Source organism: Aythya marila, assembly GCF_965140915.1.
Source record: "Aythya marila genome assembly, chromosome: 13".
Taxonomy (NCBI): domain Eukaryota; kingdom Metazoa; phylum Chordata; class Aves; order Anseriformes; family Anatidae; genus Aythya; species Aythya marila.
In genome coordinates this window covers 9,823,511-9,847,312 of record NC_139054.1, presented here as the reverse complement: position 1 = coordinate 9,847,312, position 23,802 = coordinate 9,823,511, and the positions used below count along the sequence as shown (strand labels likewise).

At 41.3% G+C, this 23,802-nt stretch overlaps 1 protein-coding gene across 4 annotated transcripts; it reads right to left on the bottom strand.

The window, feature by feature from the left end:
* Positions 1–29: 29 nt before the first annotated feature.
* Positions 30–23,718, bottom strand: OGT (O-linked N-acetylglucosamine (GlcNAc) transferase). 4 transcript variants are annotated; one of them, XM_082770830.1, is made up of 22 exons: positions 23,412–23,718; positions 19,920–20,100; positions 18,638–18,881; positions 17,469–17,537; positions 14,386–14,502; positions 12,893–12,972; positions 11,484–11,679; positions 11,153–11,293; positions 10,824–10,924; positions 10,473–10,626; positions 10,270–10,371; positions 9,861–10,040; positions 8,469–8,627; positions 7,063–7,152; positions 6,043–6,168; positions 4,865–5,035; positions 4,616–4,732; positions 4,367–4,534; positions 2,904–3,056; positions 1,960–2,212; positions 1,653–1,776; positions 30–1,064 (listed from the first exon to the last, which is right to left on the bottom strand). In XM_082770830.1, the coding sequence occupies exons 1-22, from the start codon at positions 23,446–23,448 to the stop codon at positions 890–892; spliced, it is 3,138 nt and encodes a 1,045-aa protein (XP_082626956.1). In that variant the 5' UTR covers positions 23,449–23,718; the 3' UTR covers positions 30–889. The 4 variants fall into 4 exon arrangements, with proteins under 4 accessions (XP_082626956.1, XP_082626957.1, XP_082626959.1 ...); XM_082770831.1 differs by having other exon boundaries at positions 19,920–20,070; positions 23,412–23,717; XM_082770833.1 differs by lacking the exons at positions 19,920–20,100; positions 23,412–23,718 and having other exon boundaries at positions 15,703–17,537; positions 18,638–18,717.
* Positions 23,719–23,802: the final 84 nt, after the last annotated feature.

Here is a 23,802-nt window from a genome sequence, read left to right as displayed (position 1 = left end):
AGAATGCCAAACGCTGGTCAAATCAGTCAAACTGGCAAACCAAAGCTTTATTTTTTGTTTAAAGTCTTTGCTACAGTACCTAGGACTGCGCCTCTATACATAATTAAACATCATTCCTGAAAGATCTGTATTTGGCACCAGTTTGTGTTTACCTCAAACACTTGTGGGGAGGATTAATTTCAAATCGAATTTGGTTTTCAAACAGAACAGGAGCTGCCATCATGAAGCCAATTAGCTGAGTTATTGGAGAAGCTTAAAAACGAAACAAAAAACCCGAAGTCCTTATCTAAACCAACACATTACAGAGAGCTCCAAAACAGAGGTCAAACATTAAAAGGCTGATATAGGCTCAAGTGGTTTATAAAACCTATAAAAAAAGACTACACCAGCAAATATGCCCTTTCAGTCCGCACAGTTTAGAATTTAACGCAGGGAGCAACACTCGCTAGCTGGAAATCTTATCATGGGAGAACCACACGTATACCAACAGGAGTACCCCAAAATCAAATGTTAAAAAGCTCCAGTTCCCAATCCGCATCAGAGGAGAGATTCATCAGCAGATTGAATCAATCCCTGAAATCATAACTGGTCGGGCAGTTCAAGCTTCCCCACCAATCACTACATCTCTCATACATACAGGTTCACATGTACACGGCTCAATCCCACTCAAATTCCTCATGGAATAAAAGGATCCCAGGCTCTATAGAGTCTTTCCCTATCATGCAAGAAGTAAGTCTGGCTGTGCTCTAATCACCATCATGTATCACTTCAGCCACAGAGTACCAGGCAGATTAAGTAGAAATGCACAGTTTTTAGCTCATCATCTCTGTAGAAGTGTTTGAGAGGCTCAGTTCCTGGAGAGTTCTGGGTGGGCGTACAGACAGTCTCTTCATGCAGATTCACTGGCCTCTACTGGCTTTATCATGTGGTCTGGTTTGTTGCCGGCAGCATAGTGATCCCACATCTGAAGATAAAGCCGCTCCAGGTCCATTGTGTACTGCTTGGTGTTGAACAAAGGACTGGATATTCTCTGCTTCCAGACTTTGCCACGGATTTTTTTCAGGCTGTAAAAAGAGTTAAAGCCAGTCATGAGCAGTTTCAAACACTATTTTTAAATCTATTTCAGCAAACCCAGAACTGCCAGTACAACTGTTTCAAAAATACCTACTCTCCAACTTCCACCAAGTTCACGCCGCCGTTTCACCCCCTCACTGCCTCTGATACACGCCGGCATTACCACTTCAAAAGAGCTGCGACATTAACAGATTAACCTGTCGCATTATCTATACTGCAGGAACTTTTTACTGCACAATTTTACCTTTAAATGACAAACTGACTAATCTTCAGACTGCCTAATCTTCAATTTAAAAAGAACAATAAGTGAACTCTTGCACTTCTTATCAGGTAAGAGCCTGCACTTGCGCAATTTCTTCAGAGTAGGCAGCACTGTTCCTCAGCCTAATTGGAGCACTACTGAATTTACTGTAACGGCAGAAGCAGAGTTAACTGCACAAGAGACCTCTGGATGAGAATTGCCTTGTTATTTCAAAGTACCTGCAAGATTATTAGTAAGGCTCAGCACTGTGCCCAACGACAGCACTTTATATTCCTGATGTTACCATGTTACAAGGTCAAGGTACAAGGTCACTTACTATTCCAGATCAGTTCCCAGTTTCACAGCAATATCTTCATATTCCTGCCTACTTTTTGCAATGAGCTCAAGACAACCAAGGCAAGTAAGCTGGGAGGCAGCAACTCGGGATGCAAGTGTTTCACCTGTAAAAACAAACAAATAAGATGAAAGGAATCAGCTTATCAAGTAACACGCTACTGAGTATTACTTTCCTTCTGCCTCCAGAAGAGGAAATGAGAAAATCCATCAGGCCAGCTAGCTGTTATTGTTAAAGCATAAATCACAATCAAATCTATCCGCTCTGTCTAGGTTCCCCCTCGCATTACCTGGCATAGTGACCATCGGAGTCCCAGCCCACAGGACATCCATCCCAGTTGTGTGCCCGTTGCAAAGCGGAGTGTCTAGACAAACATCAGCCAATTGCCCCCTCCTCACGTGTTCTTCTTTGGGGGCAACAGGAGAAAAGATGATTCGGTTTTGGGAAAGACCCAAGTTTTGTGCATACTGCTGAATATTGGGTTCTCCTACAGCCGGGAAACGTAGCAGCCACAGCACACTGTTTGGAACTCTTTTTAGGATCTGTAAAAATAACCAAGAAGAAAATACAAACAGTTCTGTCAGAGACCTTTCTCTTCCTGGGTAATGGCAATAAACTGACACGTATCAAAATGAAGCAAAAGACACAATCATTCAATATTTGAATCTGAGATAACAGAGCAAGGAAAAAACAAATTACAATTTGGAGTGGAATGGCATTCTATTCCAAATACTGCTGAAAGATACAGCAACTCTGAGCAATACTTCACAAAGTAGTACTTGAAGAATAAGTCTTGAAATTGGTGATACCATTTATTCATAGGCTCACACTCTGGAATATAAAATAATACCCCTCAAAGATCTCTGCAACGTACTTCCACACTACCAATTGCCAAGGCCAGCTCTAACTTAAGTGTGTAGGCTAGCAAAGACCAGGCTTATTTCTCAGTGGAGTACCAGCACACTTACGCTGTCCAAGATTTAATTCTCACTGACTAGAACAGATGTGATTTTAAATCAAACTAAAAAATAAAAATAAAAAATATCTATATCCTGTTAATGCCAAGCCCTGTAGCATGAGCATTTTTTAAGGATTCAAATGGCTCCAGGTCAGTATTTTCCACAGAACAGTTGAACTTTTAACTTGCATGACATTTCTCTTGATTTAAACAATAGAACTGCTATGTTCCAGAGGTCCAACCTCAGTCTTCATATCAGATACACAGACACTCACATTAGCCCACATCTGTAAAGTGGAAGGGTCAATCTTATACAGCTGATTAAAGTTGCAGTATACAACAGCATCCTCTGGCAAGCCATACTGAGAACGGGTAGTAACAATTATAGTTCGTGGAACTTCTTCTCCAGTTGCTGCTTTGTTGTTAATCTAAATTGGAAAAGAAAAAAGGCTACTTGAACGCTGAAATCACAAGAAACAAACTTATGCTCTATGGAATCTTTCTGAGGCACAGTGCAATGTGTTGGCATCATAACTTACTACAAGCATATCTTTGGCTTCTTCTATGAAAACAAAATTGTCTACTTACCCAGAACAAGAATTTAACTGGTACATGTAACATGCTTGTGACTGCCATGATGTTGCAACCACCAAGGAATAAAACGCTTGGCATTTTCATGCCCTGGCTATGTCTCTCTGAAATTCCAAGTAATTGTAAAGAACCAGCATCTAAAGAGGCATTACACATGGACTCTTCCCCTCCTTAAGGTCCCTTCACTGCCTTGAGACTAAAAATGAAATCAAGACTTCAAGGAAGAAGAAGAAAACAGTATTTAAGAAGCAAAAGACTTTTTGTTTTGAATAAGACAATAGGCACAATAGAACAGATAGAAAAAAGACAATTAAGATCAAAGATGCAGGATAGTATGTAACTGAGACTGTAAGGAACTGGCTGACAAGGAAACAACCAGCTCCTTTGGACTTAGTTCTAATTAGCCAGGATGGATAAAGGTGCATTTTGCCGCAAAAACATACAAGGAGCCACATTTCAGCTGTATGCTTATATAGAACGCTTGTGACCGCACTAGGAAGCTTATAGCTCGTTCCTTCCAGTACCAAAAAACTAAACTGAAGGAAATTCACAAATCAAAAGAAGTTATGTCAATGTCCAACCTTGGTGTTTTTAAAAAGAAGAAAAACCGCTCTACAAGGTTAGAAATTTTGAACAAAAATAACAATTGTCACTTTCACTCAAATCCCAGGAGCTGTAAGCGCTGAGAGGTGGTGGCACAGTGCATAGTTCAGAAAGATATAAGTAGCAGCTCAATAAGCACTGTTGAATTACAATGAAATAACTTGGCCTATATAACCAAACAAAATCTTTTGATAGGAAAAACAAAACTGAACAACGCCTTGTAAACACCCTTTAAGCTGCAGGGAATGATCACGTCTTGCCTTCAAGTTCTATACAACTGACAATCTTTAATCTCTTCTACACAACAAAATTAAATTGTTTTGGACTTCAGATACCTGTTGATATAACCCCTCTATTTTTGGGGAAAGATCATCTTCCAGAACATCTGTGGCTTAAACACATCTGGACTTTCCTTCAGTATGAGAACTAAACAAATCGACATGACAGAAGACAGGCATTTGCTTGGAGGTTTTTTGTTCCTTGTTATGTTAAAATACGCAGATGGTATTATAAAACCCAAGAGGAATGTCTTGAAGTGCCTCACCTGAGTAGTTGCTAGTCCATTACTAATGTTGAATCCATTGATAGTTATCTGAATTTGTCCACGATTAATCATCTCAATCACAGCTTCTGCAATTGTATTCATAGGAATGACTGGCATACTGAGGGCAGCATTGCTGTCTGCATTGTCTCCACTATCAGGACACTTCATCTATGAGAAAAAACCCGTTAGCATCAGAGAAAATAATAGCTTCAGTGTCTAAGACAGAACACACAAAGGCGTAGCTCTCACCTTAACAATCTTGACATCGGGGAGGCTGTCAAGGAAAGCCTTCAAGTCAATACCATTCAAAACAATTCTGTTATCGTAAATGTGACCATTGGACTTGAAATCAATGACTGCTTTTTTCTGTTGAAAACAAAAAAAAAAATAAAACAGTTACAGGATCCCTTACCAAATATGTCATTTTATCACAACAGCTGACAGAAAAGAACAGCTATCAACACCAGCTTTTCTTGCCCTCTCTACTTTCCTACATACCTTCAGATGGGGGAACATGTTGGCATGGTCTCCAATGAAGAAAGTGTTTGGCATGTAAGCTAGTTTCTCTGAATACTGCTCAGCTACCTCAACTGGAGAAGTTTCTTTATCCGTAATGATGTAATCCATGAACAATGCCCCACTGGTTCCAGGATACCCTAACCACATTGCCTAAAAAAAAAAAAAAAAAAAAAAAAAAGCAAGACTTCAGTCCCAGGTGCACTGCCAAAATAAAGCAAGTTAAAATCACCACATGGTAAGTTAAGCTCAGATCTCAACTCATTTTTGCAAATGTTTCAGACACCTTTTTCCTTGTTTTCATCAATACAAGAAAGCTGTAAACAGGAACCTTACAGAATGAGTTCTCTTTCAGGACACAGTCAACTGCACGTGAAGCACAGGGAAAAAAAACAAATCACACCACTTCAACACAAACAATCCTATTTGTCTCACATCTGCTAATCCTCAAAAAGTCTCTCTCCTTTAATAACGCGATATTCAAATTATTAATATTCAAGAGGTCTAGCTAAGAATTTTATCCTAACTAAAACAACACTTCTTTCAACTAGAAAGCAAACAGTCTGTGATTGACTCCAACTCCCCACTTCTGTGATAATACCACTCCTTTAGACTCCAAGAGACATCTCTCCATATTGTCGTATTCACTATTTGAATCCCTTTTGGAACTGTGGTGATTAGCAAGCTACTTAGGGAGACCATCCTTAAGTCCACATCCTGTAACACGCAGGAGGGATGAATACCTGGCCTTGTTAACATTTTATTCAACTTGACATCAAAATATTAACGTTTTTCAGGGGGGAAAAAAGTGAGGAAAGAGTATAAAGGTTGCATCTCTGCATTCACTTTGTAGAGAACAGGGAAACAGAATGGGTAGATGCTGTCTGAATATTCTCTCACTGTGATTACAATTAACAAAGCCTCCGTCCGACCTGTTCTAAATTGTACTTGCATTATTACAAACTTGAGCGTCCCCAGATCTCTGACAGTGATCAAACATGAGCTTTCATTTTTTCCACTCTGCCACAGAGGAGAGAAATGAAGGAATAAAAAAAAAAAAAAAAAAAAAAAAAAAAAAAAAGAGAGACACTCCTACTAAGAATCGGTGTTTTTGTTTGTTTGTTTGTTTTTGGAGATACAGTCCTCTTCAACTTAATTACCTGAATAGGTGCTGGTCTCAAAGCGAATAATTCATTTCGGGCTCCTTTGGTGTAGCCATTCATGTTAATGAGAATGTGTATCCCATCCTGATGGATGCGGTCTGCTGCTTTTCCATTACACGGTATCTGAAGAATAAATAAACAAACTTATTTGTGCTTTCAATAACAAATGCAATTAGTCATTGGTGTACGGACGGATAAATGTCAAATGCGTAATTTGGTGAGACGTAAGTTTTGTCACTCTTAGTTTTACAGAGGCATAAATCCTCAACTCATTCTAAACAAAACTAAACACCAAAACTGTTGTAACAAGGCAAAACACGATTTTGCTATAGACAAACAACAAACAGGAAAATCTCAACTCTGCCAACCCCATCTCAAAAAAACGGTTCTGCTAACATCCATGTAGCATTTTTATTTATGAGAGCAGATCCTGAACAACATGAAGTGCTTAAAAACTATGTACAGGTTTTAACCATCATCTAATTTATATGTATTATTTCATATACACAAATCCCAAGTTGCTTTAGGTTACTGTCAGTTTTCTTGAGATAACGTAACAACTTCTGTGTATACTGAAATCCCTATCACATTTTTCACAAAAACCTAAACAAAAAAAACAACCAACCAACCGAACAAGCTTTTTATACAGGGGGATAAAAGTCCCTCCATCAGGCAAGCCTCTGCCCCACTTTACACGGGTAAAGTAACCTTATGCAAGCTTAAATATATTTGCAGTTGTGGTGTCTTGATTTATCCATGACATTCAGGTATGACCATTATTTTAAGACCTAATGTAAAAGCTACTCAATATTGTTTAATATTAATTTTTAATAATATAACACAGGTGATAAGGCTGTATCCCTGTATCCCAGGTTAAGCATAATGCCAATACATCTACAAACCCCCAAATTCTTAAAACTAGCGTTGGCCTAGTTCAAGAAGTCCTTGCTGCTAAAATGTTAACCTGTAGGCTGATCTCTCTTCCTTTTGGTTTGCTAAGAGCATCAGAAAGCTCACCTGAGATAAGTCAATGAAATGATTTGCTTCAGCCATCACTTTTACACGGAAGTTTGTACCATCATCAGGACTCAGGGCATAACAGAATACCTAGAAGAGAAGGCATCACAAATTGAGTACCTGCAATAATTTATACCTTTGCTATAAAGCTCTTATTGGAAAGTTATTTCACAACAAAATAATTTTGCTATAAACATATGGTATTGTAGTTTTTAATTATGTAAGTAAAATTGTATCTAGTTCCAGACAAACTACATTATATTTGTGTGGCAGTTACCAGTTGAGAAAGAAGTAAAGAAAAATAGGGCATTGAACATATTAGCACCAGGCCTCAGCTCTACCTAGTTCTGGGACAAGTATAATGCACTACATCTTGCATAAACGAAGATACAAAGTTCTCACCAATGCCAAATCAAGCAATTTTAATAAATGAATTTGATCATTCAATTCTCTAAAAATGCCTTTTACAAGACATCTTTGAATTTGTAACCAGTGAGAATCACGTAATTATAACTCAGTTTGAACAGGAAAGTTAAGTTGTGGGAAAGTTTTTTTAACAGATTATTTAAAAATTGAATAGTCCTCTCCATTTAAGAAATTGCAAATGTATCCGAGAAATTCAAAATCTTTAATCTTAAATCTTTATAAGCTATAGACAAAACAGAACCAACATGCAGAGAGTTGGTTACCTTGAAAGACAAAAGCATGGTTTTACTAAGACAGTAGATAAGCTTTTATTATTTATATTAAGGTCTGCAGAGCTTTAAAAATCTGGAACAAAAAAGGCTGCTCTCAGGCTAATTGAAGGGGAAGTGGTACATTCCCTCCGCCCCACAGATAACTCAGACCGCTAATTTGATTGCTTCATGGAAGAAAACTGCTTCATAGTGACTCTTCTGATAAATCAAGCATGCGGCTGCATCACAAGGATCTCAGACTACAAAGACTGTGTGACCAGGAAAAAGTAGAGAGGACACAGGGAAGAAGGAAAAGGAGAAAAAATACGGCTTGTAAAGCATTTGCAATGCAGAGTTAACACAAAATGGATGCATGTCTGTAACTCTGAAGTAACAAGGCAGTAGCTTGATGTTGAAACACATCTATTAAAAGAACAATAGATGAAGCTTAAATAAAAAGAATATAAAAAATAATTTCCCATGGCCTTTGAATCCTACCCACAGTAATTCTATGGATGGGTAATTCCTACCTTCTAAATAACACAATATCTTGTAAAAAGAAGAATTCTTAGGCTGCAGAACTCTCCCATCCCATAAAAAAAGATGATCACTAACCAACACACACTAGCAACAAAAGATTTGCCCTTCCCTAATTTATCTGCCTGCACCAAGGAAAAGAAGGTGCCTATTTCAGCTGCATTTTAAAAGCTTCAGCATTTAGATTTTTACCTCAAATTTGTCTGGGTTATGCATGCCTGGGATTGACTGCATTAGGTGTGATGTTGGATGGTTTCCAAAATCAGAGCTCACATAGCCAATACGAAGTCGACCTTCACTGGCCTTCAGATCCTTAGGATGCTCATATGGCGGCTTGTGAAGAACATTAATCTGTCAAGAAAACGTAACACAAGTGTTTATAAACCCAGGAATAAAACCCAAATGCTAAACACAGACAAAAAAAAAAAAAAAAAAAAAAAAGAGTTTTTAAAATTATTTTTATCCAGCATTTAAGTGGGCTATGAGCACCTGCTATTTCAAACCTGCATTACATATGTTCCACTGCAGCCAAGTGCAATTTTCACAAACTGGGTTACAAGATGTCATGTGCCTATGTTTAGGCAAATAAAGACAGACACGACTGCTGAAAATTATTAACATTTCTGCCTTTCTACCCTCTGCGCATTCTGAAGTACTCCATTCCTGATTATTAAACATAATGATGCCACACCACTACTATCATTTCGCTCTTGAACCACAAACCACTTGTAACCAGAACAGCGTTCCTGTGAAACATCACGGCAAGCTTTTTGCTATGCTCACCATCTTCCCCAGGCATCAGCTTGTAACCACTATCTCTGGCAAGATTATGAGGCTGCAGAGACCCTAAATTCAAGCCAGTTTAAAAGTACAGTATCTTCTAAGGTTTCATATCCATACAATCTCTCATGCTAACTGGATCCTTCCACTGGTTAACAGCATTTTCAATTATAACTGCCAACCTGCTCACACAGTCTGTTTCAACAATCAAAACTGCCAACAGCTGTGACCCTCTCATTCAAAGGGAAAACAAGCTACATTATTTTAGTCAAAGAATTTGCCATCAACTGCAATGACACTCTTGGCAACTTGAGGTGCTGTGCAGTTTTGTGGAAATAGCATAGTTAAGTCTTTACAAGAAAAGACGACGAAAGAAACTTTGGAAAAAAGTATGTTACTGTACACAAAGTACTCCAGAGCAGAACAAAAAAATGAAAAAATCTATTACTTCTATTTGAGATGCATCGACCCCAGAACACTGCTGCCACCACGAAGGTGAGTGCATTTGGAAATCCCAGAGCCAAGCAAACACAAAGCTTGCATGTTCCAGCGAGGAACATATGAAGCAAGGTCAGGTACCAAGCGCTACAGATGCTGGGAAGGAGCAGATTTCAGGAAATACTACCGCACAGCTGCCTGGATCTATTATTTTACTGGTAGGGAAACATTTACTCACTCTGCATCTCCACAGGTCAGTGACTAGAAAGCCTTACAAAGGCTAATATTAACTAGGTGAGTATTAGATTTTTGATAAGAACAGACAAAAGTACTCCAGTCACAACAGGCCTTTATAACACCTCCTACCTTGTCCAAGCACAGATTTCCATGTCTCTCAGCAATAGCCTTCCTAAAACTGTGAGAAAGGGGATACAGCATGCTGTGATGAGGGTGGACAGAAGGCAGTCTGTTTTTCTCCAGCTGATCAGCCACAATGCTAACCAGCTTCTTCATTCTTTCATCATAATCTGTCCAGTCACACACGATCTAGAAAAGGTAAAATTAAAAAAGATTATTTCAAGAAGCTGAGACCAATGCTTCTCCCCAAAATGGAAGCAACACCTTCAGTAATTACTGTTGGTAACTGGACAGTCTTCTGATTTAAGACTTGTTTACTCTTTCGCTATGCTTATGTAGTCTTTGGTCAAAGTGATCAAGCTTTGTATTTGACAAAAAGGAATCTCGAGAATTACAACCGATGTCTCCCCTCTCTCACCTGCAAACAGTGGGCTAAGTTACAGTAGGCATCAGGGAAGTCAGGTTTCAGTTTCAGAGCAGTGCGGTAGGAGGCAATGGCTTCTGGTATATTCCCTGAATCCTGTAAAGACAAAGGCATGAGTCAGTAGATATCAACACGTTCAGGGTAAGTACCCACAATGCCCCACCGTATTCTAAGAGTGATTCATTCACATGTGTTACCTTGTGAATAGATGCCAGGTTGCTATGGGCATCAGCAAAAGCTGGGTTTATCTGAATGGCACGGGTATAGCACTGTAGAGCTCCTTGAACATCCTGCATTTCCTTCAAAGTATTTCCCATATTAGAATAAGCATCTGCAAATGTGGGGCTGATTCTGAGAAATCAAGATAACATACGTTATGAACAATAAAAACTTCTCCTCCATTGAGGAAACATACTCATAGCCACACTTTCGGGTTTGCAAAGCAACTATCTGAATTTAAATACGCTGCTGTAAGCCACATCCTGTACAGATCTATGGCACTTTCCTGTTATGGAACACCGGGACTATTACAAGAAGTATCCATTTACCGAATAGCCTCTTTGTAATGCATCAGAGCTTCCTGTAACTTTCCTTGCTGTTGCAGAACACTTGCTAAATTTGAGTGTGCAGCAGCAAACTCTGGAAACACCTGGAGGGGAAAAAATAAAAGCATAATCACTCTTTCAAATCCCCAAATTCTACCATAACAGAGGAAATTCCTGTGCATTTTTTACTCTTCATTTTAGGACTCACGTCTCTGAGCAGAATTTCCTCTGCTTATGATTAAGAGATGGAAAAAAAAAAAATACCTAAAACTCATGTCATATTACATGTTCTCAGCTTTAATTCCCCACCTCCTGACCACATTCAACCGTACCTCAAGAGCCTTGCGGTACAGGCGGACAGCTTCCTCAATGTTCCCCTGCTCCCGTTTGATGTTTGCTAGGTTGTTGAGAGAATCTGCATGAGTGGGACAAAGTCGAAGAGCTGTATTGTAGCATTCTTCTGCTTCAGCCACCTTCAAAGGGGAAAAGAATAAAAAAGGAACTGTTGATACTATAAAATTTCTTGTAACAGCACTGTTTATAAGAAGTTATTATACAATCACTTGAACAGGTTCAAGGTGGATATTTCCTGGATATTATCCTGATGGATATTAAATAACTTAAAAAAAAAAAAAAGAAAAAAGAAAAAAAAGCACTCCTTACACTGCCTTTCTCCTTCAAGGCATTGGCCAAGTTACAATAGGCATCAGGGAAGTGGGGTTGTAGTTCAATAGCCCTCCTGTAGGTGTCTATTGCTAGGTCTATCAGTCCTTGCTCATAATACACACAAGCAAGGTTGCCGTGCACAACTGCATGATTTGGACTCAAACTCAAGGCTCGTAGATAAGCTGCTACGGCTCTGTAACAAGAAAAAGAACGTAAACAATCATCCACAGAGCAGCAGTCATATTTATCTCGTCATAAAAACATACACAATGAAAACCTTCAAGGGATAGATACCACCATGTACACAAAACCCACGCCCCTGTTCTGCAAGATGTTCCTGGAAACACAGATAAGTACTGCCTGAATCAAAAAGCCAATCAAGAAATGAATTATTATGCGTGACATTTTAAAACTATGCTCAATTTTGTAATGACTGGCAGGCTAGAAGACAGACTTTGTTCTTTTTAGTTAAACAACCTGAGTTCCAAAACTGTGTTAATAATCAACATTCACTGCTCCACACAAGACAGCCACTGTCTGAAACAGACTTCAGCCGAAGAGATGTGCAGTACTCCTCTTCAGAACTATTTTAATATGGCTTGTATTACTAGAATGTTTGTGACCTTTTCTTCATTTGCAAAATTAAAGTTTTATTCAAAAAATATTCTGCAATTATTTATTCTATAGAGGAACATGAAAAGCAAGAATTTCATGTGTTTACAATGCTTTTTTGGAGCAGTCCAAGGAACTGATCCTGTACTTTTCCCAGGCTGCTACTCAAACAAGTCAACAGATGCAATACTGTACACTGCATAGAAACACCACAGCCTCGATCTTCTTCCAGAAACAGAAGTAAGATTCATTGAACAGATTAGACGTCTCAAAACAAGTTACTCCAAACAACAGCAAACATACTACTACAACCGCATGCAATAACACAATCTGGACACAACAGATACAGAATATTCAGTCAGATGCTAAACTGGAATGCAGCATTTTAGCTTGTCCTACACAAAGGGAAATTTTAGAAACACATGCAGACCAGAGGTCTAGAAACACATAGTGAAAAATGGTAGTTTCATGCCTTTCTCACATACCTTCTCCTCCCTCTTCTCCTGACTTTATTTCAGATCTATTTTTATCTACACCTTTGGTAGTAAAGTCTTAAAAATTAGAATTAAGTACAGGAAAGTAACGAGGGAATACATTCCACAGGGATTATTTATTCTTAATTCCAGTATCCAGTTTTCCAAAGGCATTTACTTTCTCAGCTCATGGCACATGTTTTCACTATGTCTGCCCAAAGAGATTTTACATCAGGAACCTAACTTGTATCTTGGTATGTCTGACACTTGGCATGTATGATATGTACACCGCTGACAGAGTGATTCTACTTATCTGCTTACCTGTCAAATATCCTTGCTTCCTTCAGGACATTCCCCAGATTGATATAAGCATCCAAAAAGTTTGGGTCAAGCGTTACAGCCTGGAAGTATTTTTAAAGTTTTGAGCATTAGCACAAAAGCTCTCTCTATGATACCTGAAGTTATTTTTTGTTTATGTATATACACATGATTTATTTTTAAAGCCTGTCAAACTTAATCTGTAAGCACCTAAGACGATCAACAACCTAGTAAGGAAAACTTAAGTTATACAAATCAATCACAGAACACTGAAGTTACTTATCTGAAGAAGGGACAAAATACACTACCTTCAGATCATTCATTTGCTTACCTAAGCCATGACCTAGTTCCCTCCAAATTCATGTGTATTAGAATAGAAAGTAACTGTTGTAACATCAGTTGTGACTACTGCAGAATAAAATGTTAAACATTTATTTCATGTTAAGTTGATCATACTTAAGTCTCCTGCCCACCCTTGCTATGCTGTTATTTATTTTTAGGAAAGAAAAACCTTAAAAAAAAAAAATTATCTATGTCCCTTATCTACTGCAAAATGAAACCTATTTTTAAAATTTAGGAAATAGATCCTAAGGGAAAAACAGAGCCAATTTCACAGGAGCAAGAAGAAAGCAAATACATTGTGTGTATAGGGAAAAAAAATGTAACCATTTGACTAACAAAAAACATTTTCACTCTGCAGTAATAAGCTACAGATGTGTATTTGGAAAGCCACACTCCTACAGTCTTTCCCACGGGAACCATTATTTCCAGATTAAGATACTTGTTAATTACCATTTACTAGATACAGGAACAAAAAACAAGCAGTTAAAATTAGTTTTGTAGATCCGAGTCAAGAATACCAGGAAGAAACTGTCCACCACATCTTAAATGTGGTTTTAGGTCATGTTAGAACTTCAGAGGAATACAAATTGAATTCAGATGCTAACTAAAAGGTATTAGATCTTACTCTAAATCGTTGTCTAATGACAAAGATCTAGAAAAATCTGAAACAAGTGGTGAAAAATAATCCTGGAGAAGAATGAGTGTCACTTAAAACTGTTCTCCTCTGTTAATCATAGGAAAGTTAAGAAGACCTGAAATAAAAACTGCTACAAAAAATGGTTTTAAGAGGAATTGTTTCTCCTTTTTACATACAAAAGGAAAAACAAAAAAAAACACATAAAACATTATTCCCAAACTGTACTTGTAAAAATTCTATTCCAGTAAAGGACTGTAAAACAACTTAATGAATTTCTTATCTTTGACATGTGTGTGACGTCCTTAGGGCAATTCTAAACATATCTCTTTAGTGGTATACAGGCAGTCTGAAACATCAGGAAGTAAACAAATTATTAATACAGGACGTCAACAGGACTATAAAAAATTCTGCTGATCAGAATATCTTTATCACCTACCAAAGTATTCATCCATAAGCAGACAATTAACTGCCTGTGCATTAAAATCTAGCAGTGAAGCTGACTGGCTTAGACAGTTACCTTTTCAAAGTGATGAATTGCAAGCCAGATTTCTCCTTGGGCATTGAAAACACAGCCAAGATTACTCCATGCCACTGCAAAGTTTGGTTGAGTCTCAATTGCTTTTAAGTAACAGGCCTTGGAACAGTTAAAGAAGAGAGATACAAGGGAAGGGGAATATTTGTAAAAAGAAAAAAATGAGAGAAAACAATTGTTAGTATGCATTCTCTAACCAGCCAAAAGTGACCCTGCAGTATAGGCTAGCTTGCGCCAAAACTAATGCGCTGCAAACTGCTGTTGATCCTGCGCCAGCGCAAACCAAAACCCAGGTGCAAGCCCACCATTTTTCAGTTATGCTGATAACAGGTTAACATGCTTTTAGACACCAGGTCACCAGAGAAATCATCTTCAAAATAATTCATGTAGTTCAGAGAAGTATCTGTCTCTCTCGATGTGCACAAAAACAAAAAAAACTACTACGCAAAAACTACTCAGCTAAGAAATAAAATGATTAAATTGTGACGAACCCTAAACAGGATAGAAATCACTCTGAAAATCAGAAAGACTACTGAAAAAGATGTAGCTTATCTTCAGTTTTAGCCGTCCTTGTTAAGTGAGATGGCACACCCCATCCCAGGTGCTCCGGAGACATTCCATGAGCTACAGCTTCAAAACCTCAAATGACAGGATTGCATGAAGGTTTAGGTCCCTGTAATGCAAGCGCGAGAAGTCGCTGCGCATCCTAACCAGCACGGCGCCACGCTATCGCTGCGAACTGCTTTGCTAGATTCATCGCCCTAGGTGCAGCGAACGGCCAACCAGAATCATTAATCTACCAGACAGGCCCACACAAAAACTCGCACGTTAAATTTGATGTCTGGAGTCTGAAAGTGTTACAACCCAATTGTGTCCAAAAGGCCAGCGCCTGGAGCTTGGGCAGGCACCCAACCCGAGATTAATCATCCAGTCAACCGTTCGCGAGGGCTTAATCGCACGCAATGCGCGTTACCGCTGCGCAGCCTTTGCGCTACTGCAGGATCACAGCGCATCATCAGAAGAGCAGAACGCTGCAATCCAAACAAAGAAGAAAAAAGGAAAAAAATGAACAACCAGAAGAGTTAGAAGCTTTTACTATTAACTATCTCCAATTACTTCTTTAAAAAAATATTTTAATTTACTTTTACTTTATTTCTTTGAAAGAATTTGTGGCTACTAGTATAAAACATTCTTACATTACTTGCTTGTAATTAAATATTTTAAGCTGTTTCTGAAGCCACAAGACAGAAGATTCAGGCATGGAGGCAAATGGTTTTGCTGTGGCAGTTACAAACCCGTTACCATATTTCTCATCATGTGACTTTTCGGTGCGTTCCTTGCTGGAAGAGGAGGAGGAGGTGTGTGTCTGCCCTAGATCCAGGCCTCGAGCTCCCTTCAGCGAGGCACCTTACGCATGGAATAGGAGGTTTCACCCACCTGAAACCTTCTAAATACAATATCAGTGGTGAAAAACCAAAAACAAGAGAGAAAATAAAACAAGATCATTAGTAAAAGTTCAACAAAGCAATTGCAATTTTTTTGGATATGTCTTAACACATGGGAATGAGGACAATCTGTCTGTAACAAGGGAGACATGCAGAAGGGAGAGGGTTAATCAGGGCAATTGCATACAGCAGGGACTTTTTTTTTTTGGAAGAAAGGCTCTGAAATATCTACAAAGAAATTAAATTTTAGTTCAAACTGTAAGGAACTTGCTGGCTTGATCTTTCAAATGGACTGATAACCAAAGAAACACATTGCAATTTACTCAAGATGTTTTTCCTCGTTTATTAAGTTCTCACAAAACGGAATAACACTTTCAAACTAGGTGTCTCCAGAGCTCTGAAACAAAGAAGTCAGCAACCTAAGGCAGGCGCAGTGTCTTGGCCTATACCAGTCACACTAAAGCTGCAGTGAAGTGCAATTCATGTTAGCTGTCCGCTTGGTGGGCTGAGAACCAAGTGTCTCAAAGACTGTTCGAACTCTTAGCGCTACTACGAATCGTTTCCAACCTGGATCTGACCAAATCGGTTACGCTGTGCTAGGACGGTAGGCGCATCCAAGTTGGTAGGAGAAATCCAAAAAAATCATCAACTTTGAACCTAGGTTCCCCTTACCCCGTAAAGACCCGGACCCTCCCCGATGGTGCTGCAGCCAAACAGACAGCTACGCTGTTCATACACTCCACTTTTTAGCATGCGCGTGGGGCTCGGAGCGACAGACGTGGAGTCCAGAGTGTTTCTGATTTCTCCACACTCCTCACCCCTGCAGCGCGGACGCGTAAGGTGGCTTGTAACAAGACAATTTCTTTGTGCAATCCGAGTTTTAACATGCCAAGAATTTTCAACTCATCTTGGTGTTCAAATTCTCAGTTTAGGAAACGCAAGACTGCTAGAAGCCACCTTTCCACTACAGCAAGTTTTCTTTCGATCAGTTCATTTCCAAACAAACCAGCTTTGTCCTTCTGATTTCTTTATTTTAGGGAGGGGAGAAGGGAAGACATGAAGAAAAGTTATTCGGGGGTTCGCATACTGCAGCTATTGATCATTTACTAGCCTTTCTTCCACTATCAAGGGAAGGGAAAAGTTAAAAAGAATAAAAATCTTTAAAAGCCAATATTACAAGGTAACATTTGGATAAGTTTCTTCTCCACTTACAAGCCACAAAGGACTTTAGAAGAGCAGCATTTTCAATAGCACCTGCATCGTACAGGGATCTCGAGCTAACCACAGGCTCTCTGCTTGGCACCAGCAGGCAAGCCTCAGATTTGAAGGACTGTTACTTATTTCCAGATAAGAGCATGGTGGAGCCCCTGCCCAATACTTCAGAATGGTATCGGATAGTCTAGTTCAGCAGAAAGGCTTGGTAATGTTCCATTTCTTGACTTAAACCAACTTTTAAACATGGACATGCCATATCTTGCCCTGCAACTACTCTGGGGTGTTTCAGTGCCTTCAGTTTTCAGCAGTTTCTCAGACTGTCTGTAGATCAACGCAGATTTGAAGACTTGGTGCAAAGTTCAAGTTTTCAAAACACTGGCGTTTACATGTATTCTACTCAACACCTACCTTGGCTTCTTCCAAGCGACCCAGGGCTTTGAGCAGGTTCCCCAGGTCACTACGAACACAGTACAAGTCCTGAAAAATCAAAGTCACACCATCAGCTTCGGGACTTCACAGATGCCCCAAAGGTCTTCACACAGGCCCTGCAACAGAACTCCCCAGTCCCCTGCAGCTCAGTGTAAATTCCCAGTAAATACGTTACACACTCAAAGTATTTTTTCATGACCTAGCATTATAGCCAACAGATCTGACTGATTTTAGGACCGTAAAAATACAAGAAGAAGAAAAGGAATTAGGAACCAGTTCATACAATTTGTCTGTACAGAGATACGAAAGAACAGGAAGTTCAAGTGACCCCACAAGCAGCTTAAATTCTTGTGCCCTATGCTAAGTATTTGAAGCCTCTTTTTTAATCATTATTTATTTTGGGGGGACGGTTTTATTTTATTTTTTAAAGCACTACCACTAACCTGTATTCTTAAATTACACCGTTACCGTTATGGCTTTTACCTAGATCTCAAATTATACATAATGACCTTGCTTCCTGCATCCTCAACAGTTTTGCCTCTTTGTTTTCCTCCCATTAATCCATAAGCCTTGCCACTTGCTCTTTTTCTTTCATTTGTAACCACAGCATATACTGCTGGATACTGCAGTTGCAGTCTATTGTAAGACCAGGGAGAATGAGAACAGCTGTGTCAATATTAACAAAGAAAGTTTCTAACCTAAGTAAAACTCAACTTTTGTAATAAAAACCATATTACAGTACTCCTAACCAATGCATCCTCTACTAGTCACAATGCTCAATGTGAATTTGACAAGTTCACATAGGCTGAAGAACACAGCAAAAGATCCCAAGCTCTTGTTGAACTGGTTTTTCATTTGCTTTTGCAAGGAAAATGGATGTATACACCAGACCAGTGCTGCCTCTTAAAGGTTTTTGACAAAACAGGTACTCATGATGCAATAGCAAGCAGACACCATCATGCTGAGTACCACTACAGAGACCATTCGAGCACAAGGCAAAATAATCAGAAGATAACACTCTAACACTATTTTCACTAAAAAAATAGTTTTAAACAGTTATAACCCCAAACCTGAACAGCAGATGATGTTGTAGCAGTCACTTATAGACATAGAAGTGACACAGCAGTCAAGTCTGAAGTGCTACTTACAGGGTTGTACTGAAGGGCAGACACATATGCCTGTACTGCTCCTTCCATATCTCCTGCGGCTACCAGCGCAGCAGCCAGATTAATATATCCATCAATGAAATCTGGTTTGAGGCGTAGTGCGTGTCTGTAATGTTCGATAGCTTCTTGTAGCTGTCCACGTTCCTTGTACACATTGCCTAGATTCGAGTAGGCTTCAGCCAACAGCGGATTCTGTTTAATAGCCAAAGTGCTGAAGTGAGCAGACCTGGAAAAAATGACACAAGTTAGCAAAACACCTGACTTCCAGTGCTCACCTGCTTGCCTAGTTATTTAGTCAACGTTCATGCTTAAGCAAGCCAAACCCACAGCCAACAAATCTGGATTTACAGATTTAGCTTCTCCTAGTTTAAACTATCCTCTCTGCTACTCCTCTTTTAGATTCTACTGAAGAAAGAGAACTCAGTTGCAATTGGTAGGCTTCGAGTCTCCTCACCAGCCTGAGCTCAATGCCGCTGGAGAAAGCATTGCAGATGTTCTGCTAAGCCTCTTCCAACAGTTGCATGCTACTTTTCTAAGCAATGTTTCATTCACTTGCCAGTCTTTTTAAGAAACAGGATACAACAGGCAGGTGTAGATGTAAAATTCTGTCCTGTCCTCCTCCATTTTACTTTCCCTTTTACTTTTCATTTTACATTATCTGAATTGTTATTGCAACCTCATCTAGAAATCTACCTAGAATAAATCCTGATTTCAAGTTTTTACTTCCTTCCCCACACACACAGATTTACCACTAGAACAGTTACAATTCAAAATGCTTGACAGACAAAATGCAAGGTCAGGAGCAGGCAGGCAGAAAGAGCACAGAGACAACCTTCACAAGACAGAATCCTTATCTAAGCAATACCATTCTGCTGCAAACAATTGGTCTTAGAATTAAAATAAACAAACAAACCCCACGCTGCAAGAGGAATAAAGACTTTTGTTTACTTGTGCAAATAACTCTGGTACATACAAGTGTGGCTGATACTCTGATGTTAAAGCATACAGTATGAAAAAAATGAGAGTAACAGCAAGATCTGTTGTTTGTTGCAAAGCTAGCAATTCCCATTGGTATTCCTCTTACCCTAAAGAATTCAAAAAAGCAGGTTATTTTTGACGAGTCCTTACTGCTACCATGAGGTTAGTCAGCATTTGCATTCAGAGATAAAGCCAATGTTAGATGAGCATTTTTTTCAGCTGCGCTCGATACTATTCCAGGCACAAACTCAAAAGAAAACTCGACAGAACCCCTCAGTTCTCTTACCTGTCCAATCTGCGGCACTGGAAGTGAATGGATGAGAGTAATAAAAGCACACCAGTATTATCAGGCTCTTGTCTCCAAAGCTGCATGCAGTGTCTCTCTGCTGCTTCAAAGTCTCCTGCCTGATATTCACGATGAGCCAACTCCGCTAACCCTTGGAAGGAAAGCATACGTTTCGTTGGTTCTGGAGAATCACCAAAACATTTAAGGGGGGAAAACAAAAAGTTAGATAATGGAAACCAAACAAAAGAAACAAAACAAAAACAAAACAAATGTGAAAAAAAAAAAGTGTTTCAAACTAAAGGATGAAGATGTCTGAAATTACATAAAACACTACAGCAAGTGACAGTTTGAGCTCTCAGCTCTTCAGGCTCCCACCTACTGCTATGGTATTTCTAACAGTGTGCATACAAGCGCATGACTTCATCAGTATCTGGAAACACGAATATTCACAGCTATTACAAGACAGAAATCAACCACATTCCATGAACCTGAAAAACATTTGAAGATATTCCTGACGTTTTACTTCGGTTCATAACAGTAGCAGTGCAAGCAACAGAACAAGGAATTTCCTTACCCTCCCCCCAAAATCTGTAAATCTAGTGCTTTGTAATATTAAAAGTTCTGAAAAATTAACAGGAAAATGAAGGACAGCAGACAAAGACTTCAAAGGACTTGAAAAGGAAGTTTTGCTATGCCAGTAGATCGGTATCGTGTAAAAGCCCTTGAAGACAAATGTGTAATGCATAACATTCGCTTAAACCTCTATACTGCCTGCATTATCTACAACGAGTAACAATTCCTCCATCGAATAAAGTGCTGGCCTGAGAAGGGTATCAGGTGAGAGACAAACACAAGCTTCAGTGGTTACGCGGCGGGCCTACAGAAGGAAGCACAAGAAGGAGAGGGTACAGGAAAGCAGTTCCTACTTCGGGAGGCTTAGCTGGAATGGGAGGGACAAAACGTTTTTAATATTTAAGATACATTCACAAAGAACAAAATACTTCAATAAAACACCCCATTTTAGATATAACAACCTCCTGTGCGAAAAGCAAGTTAACTGCCTTACCAAGACAGCTCTGTGTTAGAATACAGACAACTGCAGCCTGAGGGAAAAAACCCTCAACTGTTCATCCTAGAAAGTGCCTTCAATTTCTGCCTTTATACCACTTAGTCTCGCTATTAAAAGCTTTTATGACTGCAAGTATCTATTTTTCCTTCTGAAGTCCAGCATTTCCAGTACTCTGCAGACACTTAATTCCGTTTCCTCAATACTTCCCACCTGCACCTGGGGAGTTCTCTGTTTCTGATGCAATGAAACAAATAAATCCTACCAAAGGAAAGCAAATACCTCAGTATCTGAGTACACAACGCTGCAGTTACATACTACACGAATCCTCTGAAACCACTTTTTGGGAATTCTTAAAGATGGCAAAACGATCACAAAGACATCAGGTTCAGAGTTATCACCTAGTGTTCATTTTATGAACTCAGGATTGACAGCAATTATTTCAATTATTTTCATTATTTTGTTTTAGTGCTATCTGGTTTTGAAAATTAAAAAAAAAAATGACATGACCCAACTGAAGTTGTTTTTGCACATAATACTGTCTCTGTGCTATAAACTAAAGGCTCATTTTAAGCTGGAACTAGCAAAACTACTGACTGTCAGACACTTGAGACATTACTAACCAAGCACCTGCAAACAGGTGAATCCCTGCTTTCTAGGACCTTGCTTCACAGCTTTCTGAACCACAGACTAAGGGAAAAGCGGACTTCAGAGCCTGGTTAACCTTCAGGGCAATGCACAGCCATAACTGGTACTCAGCCTGGATGTGACAGCAGCATTGTGAGGGCCGCAGGCGGCTGACAGCGCACAGCCCTGCTGCTCCTGCTCCCTCCTGCGGCAGCAGCCACAGCACAGACAGGGGGAGGCTGGACAGAGGAAGCACGTGGCCCATGGGCAAGAATCATTTTTTCTTTAAGTATCAATAGTGGGATTAAATTTCAGTGCTAAAGCAAAAAAAATCGAAAAAATAAATACTAAAACCCATAGAGGTTTAGACTGGGAGTCTCACGAACACTTGGAAAGAGACTTCCAGCTGCTCCCTGAACAGGACGCCTGGCCTGCTCGAGCACAGAGTGAAAGTGAAGTTGCAGCTCCCCAGGCAACAGCGCAAGGACACTGCAGAAATCCTGTATTTAACACACCAGCACCCGGGAATAACAATCACTAGCTAAAGTGACAAAATGAGGGTATTAAAACTCTCTCTCGTTTTATCAATATCTTCACAAAACAATCCCTCCCTCGCTCCCCTGAGCGGAGATAAAGCTAATCAATCCCTGAGCATAAAACATCCAGTCATCCACCTCCGAATAAATATTTTAGCAGAAATCCCCTCGAGGAGCACAGTCGATGCTGGGAAGCAAACAGCTGCAATCCCCGCGTTCGAAGGAGCTGAACTTTCAGTGAGGCTGCTGCAGAGCAGGAGTCACGCTACCCAAAGAATCCATAACGTGGCTGCTCACCGAACCCATTTCTAAAGAAAGCACTAGCAGCAAAGAGCCACAGGCAGAAAAATCCTTTAGCAAGGCTTACTGGCGTGAATTCGTGCACCAATGCTAGCCTGCACTACACGCTTTGACCGTGACCTTGGCCAAGCCTGGTGCGTGCAAGCCGCACAGAAGGCCAGCAGATGAACCACCCGCAGAGGAGAATCACAGGAGGGTTTTTCTCCCCCACAGCCACCTGAGCTCTCCACTCGTGCTCAGCGCTCGGGTGCAAGCTGCAGGCAGGCAGCAGCGGCCGCCCCCAGCCGGGAGGTGCTGGTGACAAGGAGCAGGTGACAGCGGCGGGCAGGCGCTCGTCCTGTCCTTCGCAGCTCCTCAAGGAGCTCGGGGCTCCCAACGCTGCAGGAGCAGCAGCCCTGGCCGAGCTGACCCCGCGTTCCCTGCCTCTTTTTGGCTGCCCATCCCTGCCGCTGCACCGCTGCCCTTTCCCCACACATCCTGCTCCCCCCCACGCTTTTCCGAGACGCTGTCCCAGATTTCCTCGCTCTTCCTTCCCTTACGGCCAGAAGAGAGCCTGAAAACCCGCAGGGCGAAGCTGTGCTGCCCTTTCACCCCCTCAGCAAGGAAGCACAGGGCTGTGTGTGCTGGGAGGGGGGCAGGGGGCAGCTCCGCCAGCAGCAGCACGCGTGCGGCCCCCGGGCGGGGGGGAGCAGCTCGGGGCGGGTCCCTGCCCCCCACAGCCCCCCACAGCCCCCCGGTAAGCACAGCCCAAGGAGCCCCCGCAGCCCCCCGAGGGCCGAGCCGGGCACAAAGGCGGCGGGTGCCGGCCGCTTCTGGAAAGTTCCGCCGGGAGCGGCCCCCGCGGGCAGGGAGCGCCGCGCTCCGGCCGAGGCAGGCGCGGCCCCGGGCAGGCGGAGCGGCCCCGGCGGTGCCCGCTGAGGGCAGGGCCCGGCCCGGCGGGGCGGCCCCGAGCGCGGCCCGTACCTGTGCTGTCCGCCACGTTCCCCACGGAGGTCGCCATGGCGGCGAGGCTCTGGCGGCGAGGCTCTGGCGAGGAGAGGGGGGTTGCCGGTGAGGCGGCACCGGGCGGAGCGGGGCCCGGGCTGCGCCCCGGGGGCGGGCGGCGCGCTGAGGCGGCGGCTCCCGAAATGGCGCTGGCGGCGGCGGCCAGCCGAATGGCGGCGGCCGGACCTAGCTCCCCGCCTCAAAGAGTCCGCGCGCGGCGCGGCGGAGGGATCCCGCAGGAACCGCCTCCGTCTCCTTCCGCCCCTCAGGCAGGCAGCGAGGGGAGGGCGGGGAGAGAGCCGCGAAAGGAGGTTGGGCGCTCCCGTATCCTTCCGCGCGGGGCCATTGCGACAAACGCGGCCGCACTGCG